General features: G+C 53.5%; 1 protein-coding gene across 4 annotated transcripts in view; it reads right to left on the bottom strand.

Annotated features, from left to right (window-relative positions):
- The window catches only part of ELMO2 (engulfment and cell motility 2), an 83585-nt gene that overhangs the window by 36215 nt on the left and 29956 nt on the right, over positions 1 to 17414 (bottom strand). For 2 of the 4 annotated variants that reach the window (XM_075917724.1, XM_075917726.1), the window contains exons 2-6: positions 8779 to 8912; positions 8604 to 8644; positions 8080 to 8152; positions 6925 to 6975; positions 5654 to 5835 (exon numbers count right to left, since the gene is read on the bottom strand). In XM_075917724.1, the coding sequence (XP_075773839.1) occupies positions 5654 to 5835; positions 6925 to 6975; positions 8080 to 8152; positions 8604 to 8644; positions 8779 to 8856 (425 nt within the window). In that variant the 5' untranslated portion in view covers positions 8857 to 8912. The other 2 variants (XM_075917725.1, XM_075917727.1) reach the window with 2 other exon arrangements.

The raw sequence follows: 17414 nt of genomic DNA, 5'->3' as shown, positions 1-17414 counted from the left end.
AGGAGTGGGTGTCTGAGTGGGACGAGAGGGGCGCATGTGCCATGGGAGAGCCAGGTCTGTATGGGGGAAGCCCCCTAATAGTCTCTCCCCATCCCCCACAAAAAACCTGTTCCATACTTTCCCCATCCAAACCCAACAACCTTCCAAGCTCACACCAAGGTTCCTTCCCTGAAATTATTTTCCTCTTCCTCAATTCCTCTGGTACCCAACTCCCCAGACTTTGTACTGCTACTGAGGGGTCTGGGAAATATGGTTCCGTATTGTGGTTTAAATGCATTATTATTCAGAGTTCTGTAATAATGTGCCTAGGAACGAATTGATCAAAAAACATTTCCTGCATCTTTTTTGTTGTCTGGCTTATTACAGACATCCTGACTGACAGGCATTTTGAAATAAATTAGCAAAATAACTGAAGCTGCTGTGACCATACTGTGTTATTCTGACAAATAAAACATGCAGAATTTTAAAAGATTGTGGACAGTATGGTTAATTGTTTTGGCTCAGAATTCCCCCCAGGAATAAGCAAGGTCTTATTCAAATTTCAAAGTTCTCTCTCGGATACTGGATTGGCTTCTGCAGTGCTCCTAGCTGTGGCTCAAGCCATCATGTCTCTTGTGTGAAATGCTTTGCATGCGAAGCATTGTTTCATTAAGTAATGGACATCATCCATGTCCCTGTAAATAACCCTCTGCGCTGACTGGATCCCACATTTCTACTCAAAGAGGCCCCCTGACTAAGCTGTTCCAGCAAAACCAAATAGGACAACGAGGAGTCCTGTGGCACCTTATGGACTAACAGATTTATTGGGGCATGAGTTTTCGTGGGCAAAGACCCACTTGGTCAGATGCATGTCAGACGAAGTGGGTCTTTGCCCATGAAAGCTTATACTCCAATAAATCTGTTAGTCTATAGTAAGGTGCCACAGGACTCCTCGTTGTTCTTGCAGATTCAGACTAACATGGCTTCCCCTCTGATACTTGTCACCAAACAGGACAAATGCCAAGTATGGGCTTCCCAAGCCACTCATCTCTTCAACACAGTCGGTTCTTGCCTGGACAGGATCTCTAGACCCCAAGACTGGCTGGGCAGGGCCTGTATCCTAAGTAATTTCAGGTAGGTGGAAGGCAATAACAATTTTTTGCTCAACCTGTTATAAAAATTATATATAAACATAAGCAAAAGGTGGAGATAAATTGGTACAAATTGAATGTGTTTGAACACAAAGGGCTGAAATTTGGGCTCTTCCAAGACTTGTCCTTATAAAAAATGGTGTAAGGAAGTTGAAAGTTAGGACTGTAAGCTCAGACACCCACCTAAGATAACGTTACTGAGACCAGAAATGCCACCTTCCACCAGTAATGAGCAAGTTGCTATGGCTTGAAAGGGGGCCCCATAAGTGTTGAAAGGATCACATTGAAGTCCCAACCTGGGATCAGCTGCTGACCTTGTGAGTATAACCTGTCAAATCCTTTAAGAAAACAACCGACCATCTGCTTAATGAAGACTGATGAGCCTGCCATGCCTGGGTGGAAAGTCAAACTGGCAGCTAAGTGGACCTCTATGGTGAGACCATCAGACCGTAACACTGCCAGTGACGCTGACCGTCCAAGATGAATGGTCTAGTGACTGCAATGGAGAGGGATGCCTCCGGGAACACTGCACCGAGAAGCTCTTCCATTTGGCTGGGGAGGTGGTCCTGGCAGATAGTTTACTACTTCCAAGGGGAAACTCCCTAACAGGTTCTCAACACGTCCGCTCTAGTGGGATCAACCACAAAGCTTCCAAGCCATGAGGCAGACAGACCTGAGGTTGGGATGCTGAGTGATCAGGTCTAGAAGGGCAAGGAGACTGGGGTGTCACCCAGAAGCATGAAGTGCCAGTGCAGGCGTGGCCAGGCTGGCCCTATCAGTATGGAGCTCCTTGCCTTCGGATCGGGAGCAGAACCTTTAAGATGAGCAGGAACACACAGCACAGGTGATCCTCCCAGCAGACTGTGATGCAGAAAGGCTGCTCTCAAGGGGGCAAGCGTCCCCTATTGCTCTTGTGAGGCACCAGTGGGTGACAGTCATGTTGTGACACTTCCACTGAATTCAGTGACAGGGAATGACAGTGCCGAGGGTCTCCATGAGTCAAGTCCTTCCTCCATGCCGTAGTGTCTCAGACAGGCTGACGCACTCTGCAGGGAGGTACTATGTGCAGTGTCCTTCTGATCCAGGGAATGCTGGGACCGAGAGATGCCTCCATGAGTTGTTTGAGCCTGAAGTCCCTTTTCTTTTCAGTTCTCAGGCAAAACTCTTTGCAGATCGTGCAACAAGCTGTTCGATGCATCTCCCACAGGCTCTTTAAACAGGAGCTGTGGGGGTTGCTCTTCGGCATGGGCTTGTGGCAGATCCCACACAGTTTAAAGCCTTGGACTGAGAGGGATCAAGAGGGAAAGGAAATGGAGGTGTGGGGGGGGGGGGAGGGGATCCTCAGCTCTCACTAACTGTTAACTATTACAACTCATACTAGTTATTTACAGGTGGACTAAGGGAAACACTTGCTGAAGCAAGACACACTCTCAGCTCCAGTGACTGTCACTATCGCAAGAAGAAACTGAAGACGTGATGGGTTGGCAGAACCCTATGTGCGGTGCCATGACGGCAGGACTCCAAAGGGTGCCTGAGACCAACCAGATGGGAACCACAAAGGAAAAACCCTTCTGGAGACTGTGCATGCGGCACATGCACCTCCAAATGTGAAACTGCAGAACTATTAACGATGGTTTGTAACCTAGCCTTGAAATCAGCTTCTGTACCCAATGACTGGAAGATAGCTAATGTAACACCAATATTTAAAAAGGGCTCTAGCAGCGATCCTGCAAATTACAGACCGGTAAGTCTAACGTCAGTACCGGGCAAATTAGTTGAAACAATAGTAAAGAAGAACATTCTCAGACATGTAGAAGAACATAATTTGTTGGGCAAAAGTCAGCATGGTTTTTGTAAAGGGAAATCCTGTCTTACTAATCTATTAGAGTTCTTTGGAGGGGTCAACAAACACTTGGTCAAGGGGGATCCAGTAGATATAGTGTACTTAGATTTCCAGAAAGCCTTTGACAAGGTCCCTCACCAAAGGCTCTTACGTAAATTAAGTTGTCATGGGATAAGAGGGAAGATCCTTTCATGGACTGAGAACTGGTTAAAAGACAGGTGTGACGGGCCGACGGTGGCCCGCACTCCAGGGGGTCCGGCCGCCTGGAGGGCTCGCGTGGTGGCAGGCAGAGCACACCAGTGCCGAAGCTGTGGCGGTGGCGGTGGCAGCTGGAATCTGCCTCCGTGGCTGTGCTGACACGAGGCAGGCAGCCCCCACCCTGAGGCGTTGGGGGGGGCAGCGAGTGCCGCTCGGGACACCGCCGACATGCCGTCAGCGTCATCAGGGGGGCAGGGCCGGCGGCTGACGGCAGGGCCGGCGGGACAGTTTAAAACGGCCCGCCAGCACAGGGAGAGGAGGTCTCCTCCAGGGGAGCAGGAGGCAGATCGCGTCTCAGGACGGACCGGGGACACACCCGAGCACGGCCGGTGGCACAGCCCCGCGCTCGGGGATCCCAAGGCAGCCCCCATCGCAGACGGGCTGCTAGCCCGGGCTCCAGCAGTGACCCGGATAGTGCGCGACGCCCACGGAGGGAGCGGCCCGACCGGGCGAGAAGACGTGGCAGACGGCTGGCCCCCGGGTTTGGTACGGACCAGCCCCTGACTCCTCCAACTGAGGCACGGTAAGCCGAGCGAATGGACGGATCGTTCGAGGGTGTGGGGTGAAGGGAGGAAGCAGCCCGGGGTGGAAGCCTTCTGGTGCCCGTGGGTAGGTGGGTTACGGGCGGAGTGACCCCCATCTACCGCGTCGGGGCGCAAGCAAGTCCCAACGCTTAGGGCCCCGGGCTGGGACCCGGAGAGAGGGCGGGACCAGGTCCCCCTCCCTCCACCAGAGGAGCGTCCAGCTCCGAGCGACGCCAGCGTAGGGTGTAGCAGAACCAAGTCACGCACCTCCAGGAAGTGGAGGTCGGACTAAGGGGCTCAGGCCCCACCCCGCAGGGATGGGTAACGACTACTGGGTCCGCTAACCCCCCCCCTTCCTTCCAGGGAGGGGGGTGATCGCACCCGAGTGCCCGGGCTTCCAACTAGGAGCCCGGTCACGAGACGAACCAAAAGAGGCGAAGGGGTCCGCCGAACCCCCCTCTCGACCTGGGAGGGGGTGATCGCACCCCGAACCCCTCACAACAGGAAACAAAGGGTAGGAATAAATGGTAATTTTCAGATTGGAGAGGGGTAACTAGTGGTGTCCCCCAAGGGTCAGTCCTGGGACCAATCCTATTCAACTTATTCATAAATGATCTGGAGAAGGGGGTAAGCAGTGAGGTGGCGAAGTTTGCAGACAACACTAAACTGCTCAAGGTAGTTAAAACCAAAGCAGACTGTAAAGAACTTCAAAAAGATCTCACCAAACTAAGTGACTGGGCAACAAAATGGCAAATGAAATGTAATGTGGACAAATGTAAAGTAATGCACATTGGAAAACATAACCCTAACTAGACATATAGTATGATGGGGGCTAATTTAGCTGCAACTAATCAGGAAAGAGACCTTGGAGTCATCGTGGATCGTTCTTTGAAGACGTCCACGCAGTGTGGCAGCGGCAGTCAAAAAAGCAAACAGGAAGTTAGGAATCATTAAAAAAGGGATCGAGAATAAGACGGAGAACATCTTATTGCCCTACACAAATCCATGGTACGCCCACATCTGGAATACTGCGTAGAGATGTGGTCTCCTCATATCAAAAAAGATCTAATGGCATTGGAAAAGGTTCAGAGAAGGGCAACTAAAATGCTGAGGGGTTTGGAACGGGTCCCATATGAGGAGAGATTAAAGAAACTGGGACTTTTCAGCTTAGAAAAGAGGAGACTGAGGGGGGATAGGATAGAGGTCTATAAAATCATGAGTGGTGTGGAGAAAGTGAATAAGGAAAAGTTATTTACTTGTTCCCATAATATAGGAACAAGGGGCCATCAAATGAAATTAATGGGCAGCAGGTTTAAAACTAATAAAAGGAAGTTCTTCTTCACACAGTGCATAGTCAACCTGTGGAACTCCTTGCCAGAGGAAGTTGTGTAGGCGAAGACTATAACAGGGTTTAAAAGAGAACTCATGGAGGTTAAGTGCATCAGTGGCTATTAGCCAGTATGGGTGAGGAATGGTGTCCCTAGCCTCTCTTTGTCAGAGGATGGAGAGGGTGGCAGGAGAACGATCACGTGATCATTCCCTGTTTGGTTCACACCCTCTGGGACACCCGGCACTGGCCACTGCCGGCAGACAGGACACTGGGCCGGATGGACCTTTGGTCTGCCCCAGTCTGGCCGCTCTTCTGTTCTTATATACTCGGCAGTGACTTGAGCAATACAGCTCAAAGAAGAACAGAAGCTGTCTGCAGTGATGGTGCACTGGCAGTTGCCAGAGAGAACCTGACAGAAAACCCTGAGTTTAACCTTGTAACATTCAACAAATGTTCTAGAAAACCCCAGTCCCTGCTGGAACCAAGAGCATTGCAGCTGCAGCCCCCTCCGCCCCGCCCCGCCCCACCCCAGTCCCTGCTCAGAGTCCAGAAGTACAGGCATATTTACTGGGACAGAAGCTTGGTGCCACTCTCCACCAGCCGCGTCAGCACCGTGATCCCCTCCATGTTGATGAACTCTGTGGCAAAGGTCACATCTGCGGAGAGTTTGGCCAGTTCCTTCATGGCGTCCAGGCGGGCCTCCATACTGTGTGACTGGGTCCTTTCCATCAGCTGGCGAGCTGCCCTGGACTGGGAGACAAGCGAGATCCTGCCAGTTACTCATGGTCGGCCAACCCAGGGCGCAGCAACGGGCAGAAGGAACACAGTGAGGTCAAGGGGTTACTGGCACGGGCAGAAAAGCAACCAGCTGTCTAGGCAGACTGATTTGTGCTCAGGAATGCTGCCCTCAGCTGCAAGCACAGCCAACAAGCAGGCGAGTCAAGTGTTTGTTTCTCAGGTGGGATAAATCCCTCTGTCCCACTTCATCAGGTATGGGCATTTAAAAGAAATAGGAGGTCACAAAAGATCTTTTAGTTCCAAAGAAACATTTTTCTGAAGCTTTTTAATGCACCCACCACTGTATCATCTAGGATCTAGAAACACAGTGTCGCCCATGCCACGCCAACAGAGACTGGCTTTACGAGAGTCTCAGGGCTCCCTTGCTCCTTTCTACGTGCTCCCAGCTACTCTTTCCTCTTCATACTGGCGGGAGTCTCTTCGCCACGTCTCACACAATCTGGGATGCTAGCTCGCTGTGTGGTTAAAACCCCGCTGCCATCCCCATCCCACAGGTGGCTGCATTTCAGAAGTGGGAAAGCAACCCCGGGGGACACGGCTGTTATTTTTACTGTGAAGACACAGGCCTTGCTCCAAAGAACAGCTCATGTAAAACAAGATACACCCAGGACGTGAGGAGGCAGGAGGAGCTAATGGGGCGGTTACATCGCCTCCCGAGGGACGCAGCCCAATGGGTCAAGTCTCTTGTAAGTAAATCTGGCCCCTCCTGCGTGGGCATCATCGGTCAGTTTAGTCCTTAACCTTTGGGAGTCTGATATGCAACAGAAAGGCAGGCTGAGTTTCTCCCCAGAAAGCCAATAAAAGGACAGGATGAAAAGTGGAAATAAAATGTGCCTCACAGCGAGGAGGGAAACGAGTGAGCAAAGGGGCCTGGCATAGCAGGGGGAGAGGCAGAGGGCTGCATGGCAGGAGCAGGCCCTGACCAGGGGGACAGGCCAGGCACCAAGCAGCAGGAGCAGGCCTCGCACAGGGAGGCGGGGCAGGGGGCTGAGTGGTAGGAACAAGCCCAGGAGAGGAACACAGCTCAGGGGAGGCATATACCGGGGAGACAGCCAGCTGCAGGATGGTCCCGTTTTTAATATCACAGCGAGTCTGCAAAGAGAAAAGAGAAACGTCTGAAGAGCATGAGGTGGGGAGGGAAATGCAGTCAGCCACGGCGCTGGGCACGTGTCGGTGTGACGTGGGCATGCACAGGGCACACGGAGTGGTGCAATCTGAGTTACAGAGGCTCAGGAATAGTTCTGACATGCCCTGGAACTCTGAAGAAGTTACAGACGTCAGCCACGCAGAGGCTGGGGCTGCAGCCACAGGGTGTGGCATGAGGGAGGGTTAGGGCTCTGGAGGGGGGGCAGGGCTTCAGACCCTCAGAGTGCCACGGCTCCAGCTTGGGGGGGGCGCGTCAGGGCTCCTGTCCTGTGGAAGCACCAAGGCTCCATGCTTTAGACCTGGGGGACGTGCTGGGCTCGGGACATTAGCCCTGTGGCTCTGCTCCTGGTTTCAGGCTCACAGGGGGCGGCAGGTCTCCAACTCCACAGGGGGTGCTAGGGTTCAGGGCGCCCCTTGGCTTTAGCTTCAGCAGGGGGAGCAGGACATGCCAGTGCTCAGGGCGTTAGCTATAGGGCTGAAACCAGAGCTCTGCTTGTAGCTAAAGCCCTGAGCCCCAGCACCCCCTACAGGGATGAACGAGGAACAGAGGATGGACTTGAACCCTGCACCTCAGCGCTCCCCCAGTCTAAATCCCAGAGCCCTGGCTGTCATGATGGTCAGGGGCCCGAGCTCCCCCTCCCCACTCTCCGCCCAGCTGCCCCTCAGCCCCCCATGGCTACACTCCCGAGGTGGCACTAGAGATGCTGCTTTTTCATCTGCGCTGCTGCCGGACTGAGGACTTGCGGGTCCACAGGATGGCTGGTCAATTTGTAACTCTGGCTTTGTAGCTTTGAGGGTCTGCTAGATGTTGGACGGTCAGGTCCCTGTGCCCAGAAGCGAGTGTGGGGAGGCAGGGGAAGCTGGGCCCTCGCACGTGGGGGGGCTCGGACTGCACTGGTTAATGGAAGTGTCCGTGTCCGGCGGCCATAGGGGCAATGTGGGGGGGATACTCTCCCAGGAACGGGGACAGCAGAAGCAGCTCAATGCTGGCCCACGCAGAGACTCCTTCCAACCGCTCCCTGGAGACCGGTGCCCCTGCCCCACACTGACCTGTTCTGTGATGTACAGCTGGGGCCCATCGGCATAGCGCAGAGTGTAGTATTCAGGGTTTGGCAACGACCACCTGGCGGGGGGAGCATGACACATAAGGCCCCGCCTCTTCCTTTTACCAGGCCCCACCTACGCCAAGGGCGTGATCCAGGGAAAGAAATGAAGATTTGGAGAGGAGCCCCAAGGAGAAGACGATTCCTGCCCTGGGAGCCGCACCGGAATGAGACCAGGAGCAGAGGGAAACTCTGGTAAGGCCTGGACTGGAAGAACCTAGAGGAGGAGGCTGGGATCCAGCCAAGCCTCAGGAGCCTGGAATGCCATGGCACCAGCATGCAGAGCAGAGGCTCCTGCTACCCAGGAGTTCCCGCTCCCTGCTAGAGCCCTGACCTGTTCTGCGTCCAGGCTGGGAAGCCTCGAGGGAGACAATCCACATTAGGCCAGCAGCAAATCCGGTAGGACCTGCAAAGACCAGGCCCAGGAGGGCAACTGCTCCCTGCTTAGCGGTCCCAGAAAGCCAGACTCACCCATCACAGACTTCCTTGATCACAGACGCCAGGGGCCTTTTCTAGAACAGAGCGAGAGAGAGCGAGCTCAGCCGTGGCCCCGTCTCCCAGCCACAGGGAGAAGCTGGTCACTTCCAGTTCCCCAGGCCTCAGCGTGCCCAGAGTCCCTCTCCTGCACCCCACGCCCAGCTCTCACCTGGTCTAGTTCAAGCAGCTGGGCATTGGCTCCTGGCCATTCGACAGCCACTTTCACAATGTCCACAGGAGGCGGCATGGCTCCAGGCTACTCCAGCGCCTTCTGGCACGCGGGAGGCAGCGCCCCTCCCAAACCTGCTGAAAGGGGAGATGGTGAGCAGCTCTTGGGTCTATTTGGGCTCCCCCAGCACTGCAAGGACTATCTTCTGTAGAGCAGGGTCGGCCTTTGGATAGGAGACGTCCAGGTTGTCTGTAGAATGCACCCACCAGTGTTGCCCCATGTGGCATTTGTTCTACCCCATCTCTTTTGGGATCTCAGCCTGCCCCCGGGCCGGTCCCCATCTGATCCATCCTACCAGGTCTTTCATGGGACGAATGCACCGCATTGCAGGGCACAGCCAGCCAGGAAATACTACAGCAAAGAGCACACAGGTTCTGCAAACACCCAGCTAACGCACGAAGGGCCCCCCCTTTCCAATGCAATTCCATAAGAACATCACAACAGCCACACGGGGTCAGACCAACGGCCCACCCAGCCCAGTGTCCTGTCGGCCGGCAGTGGCCAGCGCCAGGTGCCCCAGAGGGAGGGGTCACAACAGGGAATCCTCACGGGATCCCTCCCGCCACCCACCTCCAGACAGACAGAGGCCAGGGACCATCCCCACCCAGCCTGGCTAATGGCCAGTGATGGACCCAACCTCCCTGAGTCTCTCTAGCTCTAATTACCACTGCAGTCCGTGCTTTGGTCGTATAGATTCAGGATCACTACGAGCTCAGTATTCATATTTTGAAATCCGAGGCTCTGTTCCACTACAGATTACTTGGGTATAATTTACATCACTCAGGGTTTGAATAACCTGCACTCCTGAGCAACCTATGTTACACCGGACTGAGCAGTGGACTCGGCAGCATTGCGGCAGTGAGAGCGCTTCTCCCACTGACAGCTTCTGCCGCTCACAGATGCAGGAATGATCAAGCCAACAGGGGAGCTCTGTCCTGTTGGCGTAGAGCCGTGCTCTAGCCACAGGGGCTATTTGGCTAGTTCGCTACAGCAGTAGCACTGGTTAGACACCCTGGACTTAGAGCATCTTCAGCCGAAGGGCTCCAGCAGCGCAGCTGGACTCAGCCTGAGAGACGACTAGGAGAAGACTCCTCGCGTGCTCGCCCGGAGGGAGGTCCAGGCTACTGAGCTCCAGAGGACGGTACTGCAGGCTATGAAGTTGGATGCGCTGGCCGCAGGCACAGGTCCCGCCTGCAGGCCGGCTGCAGCAATATCAGCTCCTTCACAATGACTCTCAGGACGCTCAAGCGGGACTGAAAAGGTCTCTCGTTGGTTTCATTCAGCTGAAGAAGCCAGGAGAGCAGCGCCAAAGAGCGAGAGGGCTGGTACAGCAGAGGCCATAGCAGTGCAAGAGTCCACACCCACAAGTACCTCTCAGCCTTGCCTGGGATGGCCCAAGAGCATGGGTGGGCAAACTGCAGCTCATGGGCACATCCAGCCTGTCAGCCATTTTAACCCAGCACCTGAGCTCCCAATGGGCAGTGGAGTTGGGGGCTTGCCCTGCTCTACACATTCTGGGGCTCCTGGGGGCTCCTGGAAGTGGCAGCATGTCACCCCCTCTGGCTTCTAGACATGCGAAGGACTCCATGGGTGCCCCTGCAGCTCTCATTGGCTGGGAACTGCAGCCAATGGGAACTGCAGGGGTGGCGCCTGTGGATGGGAGAGAGCACACAGAGCCTCCTCGCCTGTGCCTCCACGCAGCAGTGGCCGGAAGAGGACATGTCACTGCTTCCAGGAATTGCTTTAAGAGGTAAGTGTAGCCTGGAGCTTGCACCCTATTCCCCAACCCTAATCCTCCATCCACTGAGCCCCTTTTTCCCAGTCTGCAGCACCCTCCAGCCCAATCCCAGAGCCGCACTCCCAGCTGTAGCGTTCATCCCAACCCCAATTTTGTGAGCATTCATGGCCCTCCAAACAACAGCTGGACCCTGATATGTCCCTCGGGCCTAGAAGTTGGCTCACCCCTGCCAAGGAGTCTCGGTGACCCATTAAGCTAATTGTGGTGGTTGTTGTGTACTTGACACACATTCCACTCGGAGCTGGACAGAGATCAAACCAAAGCTGGGAATGTCTCAGAGACACTTGCTTTATCAATCCACTCACATCTATGCAGCACGGGAGGTCCCAGCCCACTCCTGGCTTGCACCGGTGCCTTGGCATTGCAACACAGAGCAGTGTCACAGTAGGGGCAGGGCTGGTGCCCAGAGGAGAAATCTTAAATGAATCAACATCTTCCATAGAATCTCTATGGATAGTAATTCCCTGCTCTAATAAGAATATAACAGTAGGGATCTATTATCGACCAACTAACCAGGACAGTAATAGTGACTATGAAATGCTAAGGGAGATTAGTGAGGCTATCAAAATAAAGAACTCAATAATAGTGGGGGATTTCAACTATCCCCATATTGACCGGGTACGTGTCACCTCAGGACGAGATGCAGAGACAACATTTCTGGATACCTTAAACGACTGTTTCTTGGAGCAGCTGGTGCAGGAACCCACAAGGGGAGAGGCAATTCTCGATTTAGTCCTGTGTGGCGCGCAGGATCTGGTCCAAGAGGTAACTGTAACAGGACCGCTTGGAAATAGTGACCATACTACAATAACATTTAACATTCCTGTGGTGGGAAGAACACCTCAGCAGCCCAACACTGTGGCATTTCATTTCAAAAAGGGGAACTATGCAAAAATGAGGAGGTTAGTTAAACAGAAATTAAAAGGGACAGTGACTAAAGTAAAATCCCTGTAAGCTGCATGGACTCTTTTCAAAGACACCATAATAGAGGCCCAACTTAAATGTATACCCCAAATTAAAAAACATAGCAGAAGAACTAAAGAAGAGCCACCGTGGCTTAACAGCCATGTAAAAGAAGCAGTGAGAGATAAAAAGGCATCTTTTAAAAAGTAGACGTTAAATCCTAGTGAGGTAGAAAGGAGCATAAATGCTGCCAAATTAAGTGTAAAAATGTAATAAGAAAAGTCAAAAAAGAGTTTGAAGAACAGCTAGTCAAAAACTCAAAAGGTAATAACAAAATGTTTTTTAGTACACCAGAAGCAGGAAGCCTGCTAAACAACCAGCGGATCCACTGGACAATAGAGATACAAAAGGAGCATTTAAAGACAATAAAATCATTGTGGAAAAACTACATGAATTCTTTGCTTCAGTCTTCAGGGCTGAGGATGTTAAGGAGACACCCAAACCTGACCCGTCCTTTGTAGGTGACAAATCTGAGGACTTGTCACAGATTGAAGTGTCATTATAGGAGGTTTTGGAAGTAATTGATCAACTAAACAGTAATAAGTTACCGGGACCGGATGGCACTCACCCAAGAGTTCTGAAAGAACTCAAATGGGAAATTGCGGAACTATTAACGATGGTTTGTAACCTAGCCTTTAAATCAGCTTCTGTACCCAATGACTGGAAGATAGCTAATGTAACACCAATATTTTAAAAGGGCTCTAGAAGCGATCCTGGCAATTACAGACCTGTAAGTCTAACATCAGTACCAGGCAAATTAGTTGAAACAACAGTAAAGAATCTATTAGAGTTCTTTGAAGGGGTGTCACATTACCGAATTGGAGGGAAGCAGCCAGATCACTGCTGCACCCCTAGGTGGGGGTGTTGGCCCCAGAAATTGGTATAAAAGGGAGCCATGTGGGGTATTGAATGGGAGCTTGTTGTTTTCTGATCCTGTGTACACTGTTTATGTGAGTATATAATGTCTGTGTGTGTAGATAGGAATCTGTAATCTGTGTGGAAGCTGAATATTTCTTGGAATGTGGTTAAGCATGGCTATGGACAGGCTGAGTAGTGAAGCCCTGTGGAACAATGGCACTTGATGGGCCAAAGACACACCTAAAGCAGGAGGGCGGAGACCTAAGAGCTGCCAGCAGAGAGAGGCTGAGGACCAGGTGACCGGCTGAGACCAGAAGAGGCTAGGAAGGAGGTATAAAGAGGCCATGTGGTCGATGCCATTTTGTTCTCAGCTCAGCACTTCATCCCAGAGGCAGCACTGCAGGGATTGAAGAGCCCGGAAGACCTGTGAACCCATCCTGATCGCAGGATGTGCAATAAGAACTTTTAAACCAGCAGCTGTACATCTCTGCTAGAGCCTGCATCGAGGACTGGGAGATTCGGTGCATGTAACGTACTGTACTTTAATAACCTTACTCTCATGCTTTTCTTTCTTGTAATAATAAACCTTTAGATATAGATTCTAAAGGATTGGCCCAGCGTGATTTGTGGGTAAGGTCCAGAGGGTAAATTGACCAGGGATCTGTGGCTGGTTTCTTGGAACCGGACAGAACTTGTTCGGGGTAGGTGGGATTGGGTGCTAGGACCCCCCACCTGTTTATGAGGCCCGGGGCCATCTGGGGCACGGATATTGCTGGGGTGTCAGAGGGGTTTTGCTCGTGAGGCTTCAGGCAGGCAGCTGAAGCGCTCTGTGGGACTGGTTTGTGGCCTGTTTGGAGAGGTCACCAGTCTGGGGGCTGTAAGGAGCCCCGGATTTGAGCAATTCGCCCTGAGCGGACGCCCTCAGCTGTGCCCAGACACGGCCCGGTCCGTCACAAGGGGTCAACAAACATGTGGACAAGGGGATCCAGTAGATCTTCTGTACTTAGATTTCCAGAAAGCCTTTGACAAGGTCCCTCATCAAAAGCTCTTATGTAAATTAAGTTGTCATGGGATAAGAGGGAAGATCCTTTCGTGCACTGAGAACTGGTGAAAAGACAGGAAACAAAGGGTAGGAATAAATGGTAATTTTCAGATTGGAGAGGGGTAACTAGTGGTGTCCCCCAAGGGTCAATCCTAGGACCAATCCTATTCAACTTATTCATAAATGATCTGGAGAAAGGGGTAAGCAGTGAGGTGGCAAAGTTTGCAGACAACACTAAACTGCTCAAGGTAGTTAAAACCAAAGCAGACTGTAAAGAACTTCAAAAAGATCTCACAAAACTAAGTGATCGGGCAAGAAAATGGCAAATGTAATGTAATGTGGATAAATGTAAAGTAATGCACATTGGAAAAAATAACCCAAACTAGACATATAATATGATGGGGGCTAATTTAGCTGCAACTAATCAGGAAAGAGATCTTGGAGTCATCGTGGATAGTTCTCTGAAGACGTCCATGCAGTGTGCAGTGGCAGTCAAAAAAGCAAACAGGATGTTAGGAATCATTAAAAAAGAGAATAAGACAGAGAATATCTTATTGCCCCCTGTGACGGGGCAGAAACGCCCCGCACTCCGGAGCGTGCGGGGGCTGTATGCCTGGCGGCCCTCGGGACAGGGCGGGGAGTGGCGGAGCTGGACAGCCCGCAGCCCGCCGCCCGAACGGCCCCGTCGCAAGCCACGTGGCGGTGTGCCGGGTGCTTCTGGGCAGCCGCTGCGGCCAGACGTCTGGGTGGCCCCGGGAATCCCGCTGATGTCACGGGTGCCGTGACGTCACCCCATGGCTGCCGCGAGCCGGAAGCGAGCCCACGCCGAGTCGGGCGTGGCCCCGCCCACCGGCCACAGCGCGGAGATTTAAACGCCGGACAGAGGAGGGGGGGGAGCATCGCTGGCGACCCCCCCCGTGAGAGAACACCGGATGGGCCCAAGACCGAGGCGGTAAGCTCCGGCTCGGTGGGTAGAACCCAGGTGGGGAGAGGAAGCAGCCCAGGGCAGGCAAAGTGGAGCCTGCGGGCTGGCGCGTTTCGGCTAAGGCCCCGCCAGCCGGACCGGACAAGCTTGACGTCCGTGTCCTTAGGGCCCTGGGCTGGGGTCCGTGAGAGGGGGTGGGCCTGGACCCCCCCTCTCTCCATTGTGGGAGGCGAACCAACCAATATTGTGAAAGAGACATAGGAGACTATTAACACAATTAACTGGGACGCCGTGGGGCAATCGTTAGGGTGACGGGTCCACGGGGCCAGAAAGGGGGTGAACAAGTGGAACACACCCTCCGGGGGTACGGGGATGGCACGTTTACACCCCCTATATAAATCCATGGTACGCCCACATCTTGAATACTGTGTACACATGTGGTCTCCTCATCTCAAAAAAGATATACTGGCATTAGAAAAGGTTCAGAGAAGGGCAACTAAAATGATGAGGGGTTTGGAAAGGGTGCCATATGAGGAGAGATTAAAGAGACTGGGACTTTTCAGCTTGGAAAAGAGGAGACTGAGGGGGATAGGATAGAGGTCTGTAAAATCATGAGCGGTGTGTAGAAAGTGAAGAAGGAAAAGTTATTGACTTGTTCCCATAATACAAGAACCAGCGGCCACCAAATGAAACTAATGGGCAGCAGGTTTAAAACAAATAAAAGGAAGTTCTTCTTCACACAGTGCACAGTCATCTGTGGAACTCCTTGCCTGAGGAGGCTGTGAAGGCTAGAACTATAACAGGGTTTAAAAGAGAACTAGATAAATTCCTGGAGGTTAAGTCCTTGAATGGCTGTTAGCCAGGCTGGGTAAGGAATGGTGTCCATGGCCTCTGTTTGTCAGAGGGTGGAGATGGATGGCAGGAGAGAGGTGGTTTGATCATTACCTGTTCGGTTCACTCCCTCTGGGCACCTGGCATTGGCCACTGTCGGCAGACAGGACACTGGGCTGGATGGACCTTTGGGCTGACCCTGTCTGGCCGTTCTCAGGGCTTGACAAACGGTGGCGAAATCTACTCGCCAGCCCCACACTGTGCATGCGCAAGACCCGCATTGTGCATGTGTGCGCCGCTGGTGAACGGGGCGACCGGCTGAAATCTACTCCCCATGGGCGAGTAGATTCACTCATTTGTCAAGCCCCGGCCAGTCTCATGTTCTTATGAGAAGTGATTTTCAGAGAAGAGGAAACAAATGAACTTGTTACCAGGTTACAGCTTCATGCTGCGAAAAGAGCAGGGTTGGGGGGGGGGGGGGCTGCAGGTGCGGCAGTGAGCTCCCTGGCCCTGCCCTGCCAAGGCTGCCTGAGTAACGGAGGTTAGGGACAAGGATGTTAAATATCGACCAACTGACTCATCGACTAGGCGACTACTGTATCTGATTAGTCAATAGGGTGCTTTCCCCTAGGGCTGTTGCTGCACTTCAAAGGCGAAAACGCCATGTGGAGCCTGGGTCAGCCGGGGACTCCCTCGCTGACCCCGGGCTCTATGCGGCGCCGCCACTTTGAAACACTGCGGGGAGCCTGGGGACACCCCAGCTGGCCTCGGGCTGCATGTGGCGTTTCAAAGCGGCAGCGCCGCATGGAGCCTGCGGTCTGGCCTCCAGCTGCAAACAGCGCTGCCGCTTTGAAGTATCCCCCTGATCCCGCCTCTTTCTGACAGAGGCAGCAAGGGGGGAAGGGAGTAGCCGACTGGCCTGCCGACTGGCCGATAAGCAGAGCGTGCGGTTAGGCACAGCTCTAGTTAGGGACTTGTTGTCACGATGTCTGCAGAGCAACTGGGGATGTTCTCTGGTTCATGAGGCTTACCGGTACACTCTCCAGTCCATGGCCTTTCCCAATGAACTCTGGCGGCCGCCAGCCACGATGGGCTGGAGCAGCCCCAGCTATAGTGGGGCCAGTGAGCTGGGCGTCGGGACCCAGGTTCAAACAGTTAAGCGCTATCCAGGGCCGGCTTTAGGAAGTGTGGGGCCCAATTTCCACAGGGCCCCGGCAGCCAGGATATTTTGTTGAGCAAAAAAACCAAACAAAAAACCCCACACCGCATACACAGAAAGACTCACGGCCCCGTTTAATCCCCAGGGCACAGTCATGTCCCGCCTTCCCGCCAAACCCCAGGGCCAACCCCCCTCCACAGCGCAGGGAAACCTGCGGCTCGACTCGCCCCTCCTGCAGCGCTGGGAAGCCGCCGCGCCCCTCCTCCGGGGCCGAGGCCCCCTCCCGCAGCGCTCCTGGCACGCCAGCACGCTTCGGGGGAATCGGTCGAATCGGCCTAAAGCCGGCCCTGGTGCTATTGTTTAACCATTAGTGGTCCCCATCCTTTTGGGCACCCGGGGCAGGGGCCGCTCATGTGCCGCATGCCTGGGGCGCAAGAATGGCTCGGGCCGGCCGTGGTCACTCGGCGGGCGCACAGAAATGCCCCGGCGGGTGCCATGGCGCCCAAGGGCACCGCACTGGGGACCACTGGTTTAACTGATTAACCATTTTAAAATCCCTAAGAGAAATGAACAAGAGGGTCAACCTCAGATCAGAACCAGCAGCAAAACAAACCCCCCTGCAAACGCCACTGCAGGCTGCCAACTTGGATTTGGGTCACGGTGCAGGGGAAATAAGGAGCTTCTGGCTCCCACCTGCCCTCTGTGTGCAGGGAAGGAGCAGCTGAAGGGGGAAAGGCGCAACCTGAGCATTAGGCCCCTTCCCACTCCCAGCAGCTGCAAGTTGCACCTGCTGCTCCGGGGACTTGGAAAAAGATTCAATGCTTCAGAGATGTGAACCACCCCGAGCCAGTCTAGGGGCACAAGCAAGTCCCTAGACACGGCAACAGCAACATCTCCATCCTGCACCCTTCGGGTGGCTGTGCTAGCTACAGACCCGCTGGAACTGTGAGCCAGAGCCACAGGGATGTGGGCAAGCGACCAAGGAGCTAGCGAACAGTGT

This window comes from Pelodiscus sinensis, unplaced genomic scaffold (genome assembly GCF_049634645.1).
Source record: "Pelodiscus sinensis isolate JC-2024 unplaced genomic scaffold, ASM4963464v1 ctg81, whole genome shotgun sequence".
NCBI lineage: Eukaryota > Metazoa > Chordata > Testudines > Trionychidae > Pelodiscus > Pelodiscus sinensis.
The sequence above is the reverse complement of the archived record's forward strand: the minus strand, read 5'-3'. Positions and strand labels throughout refer to the sequence as shown.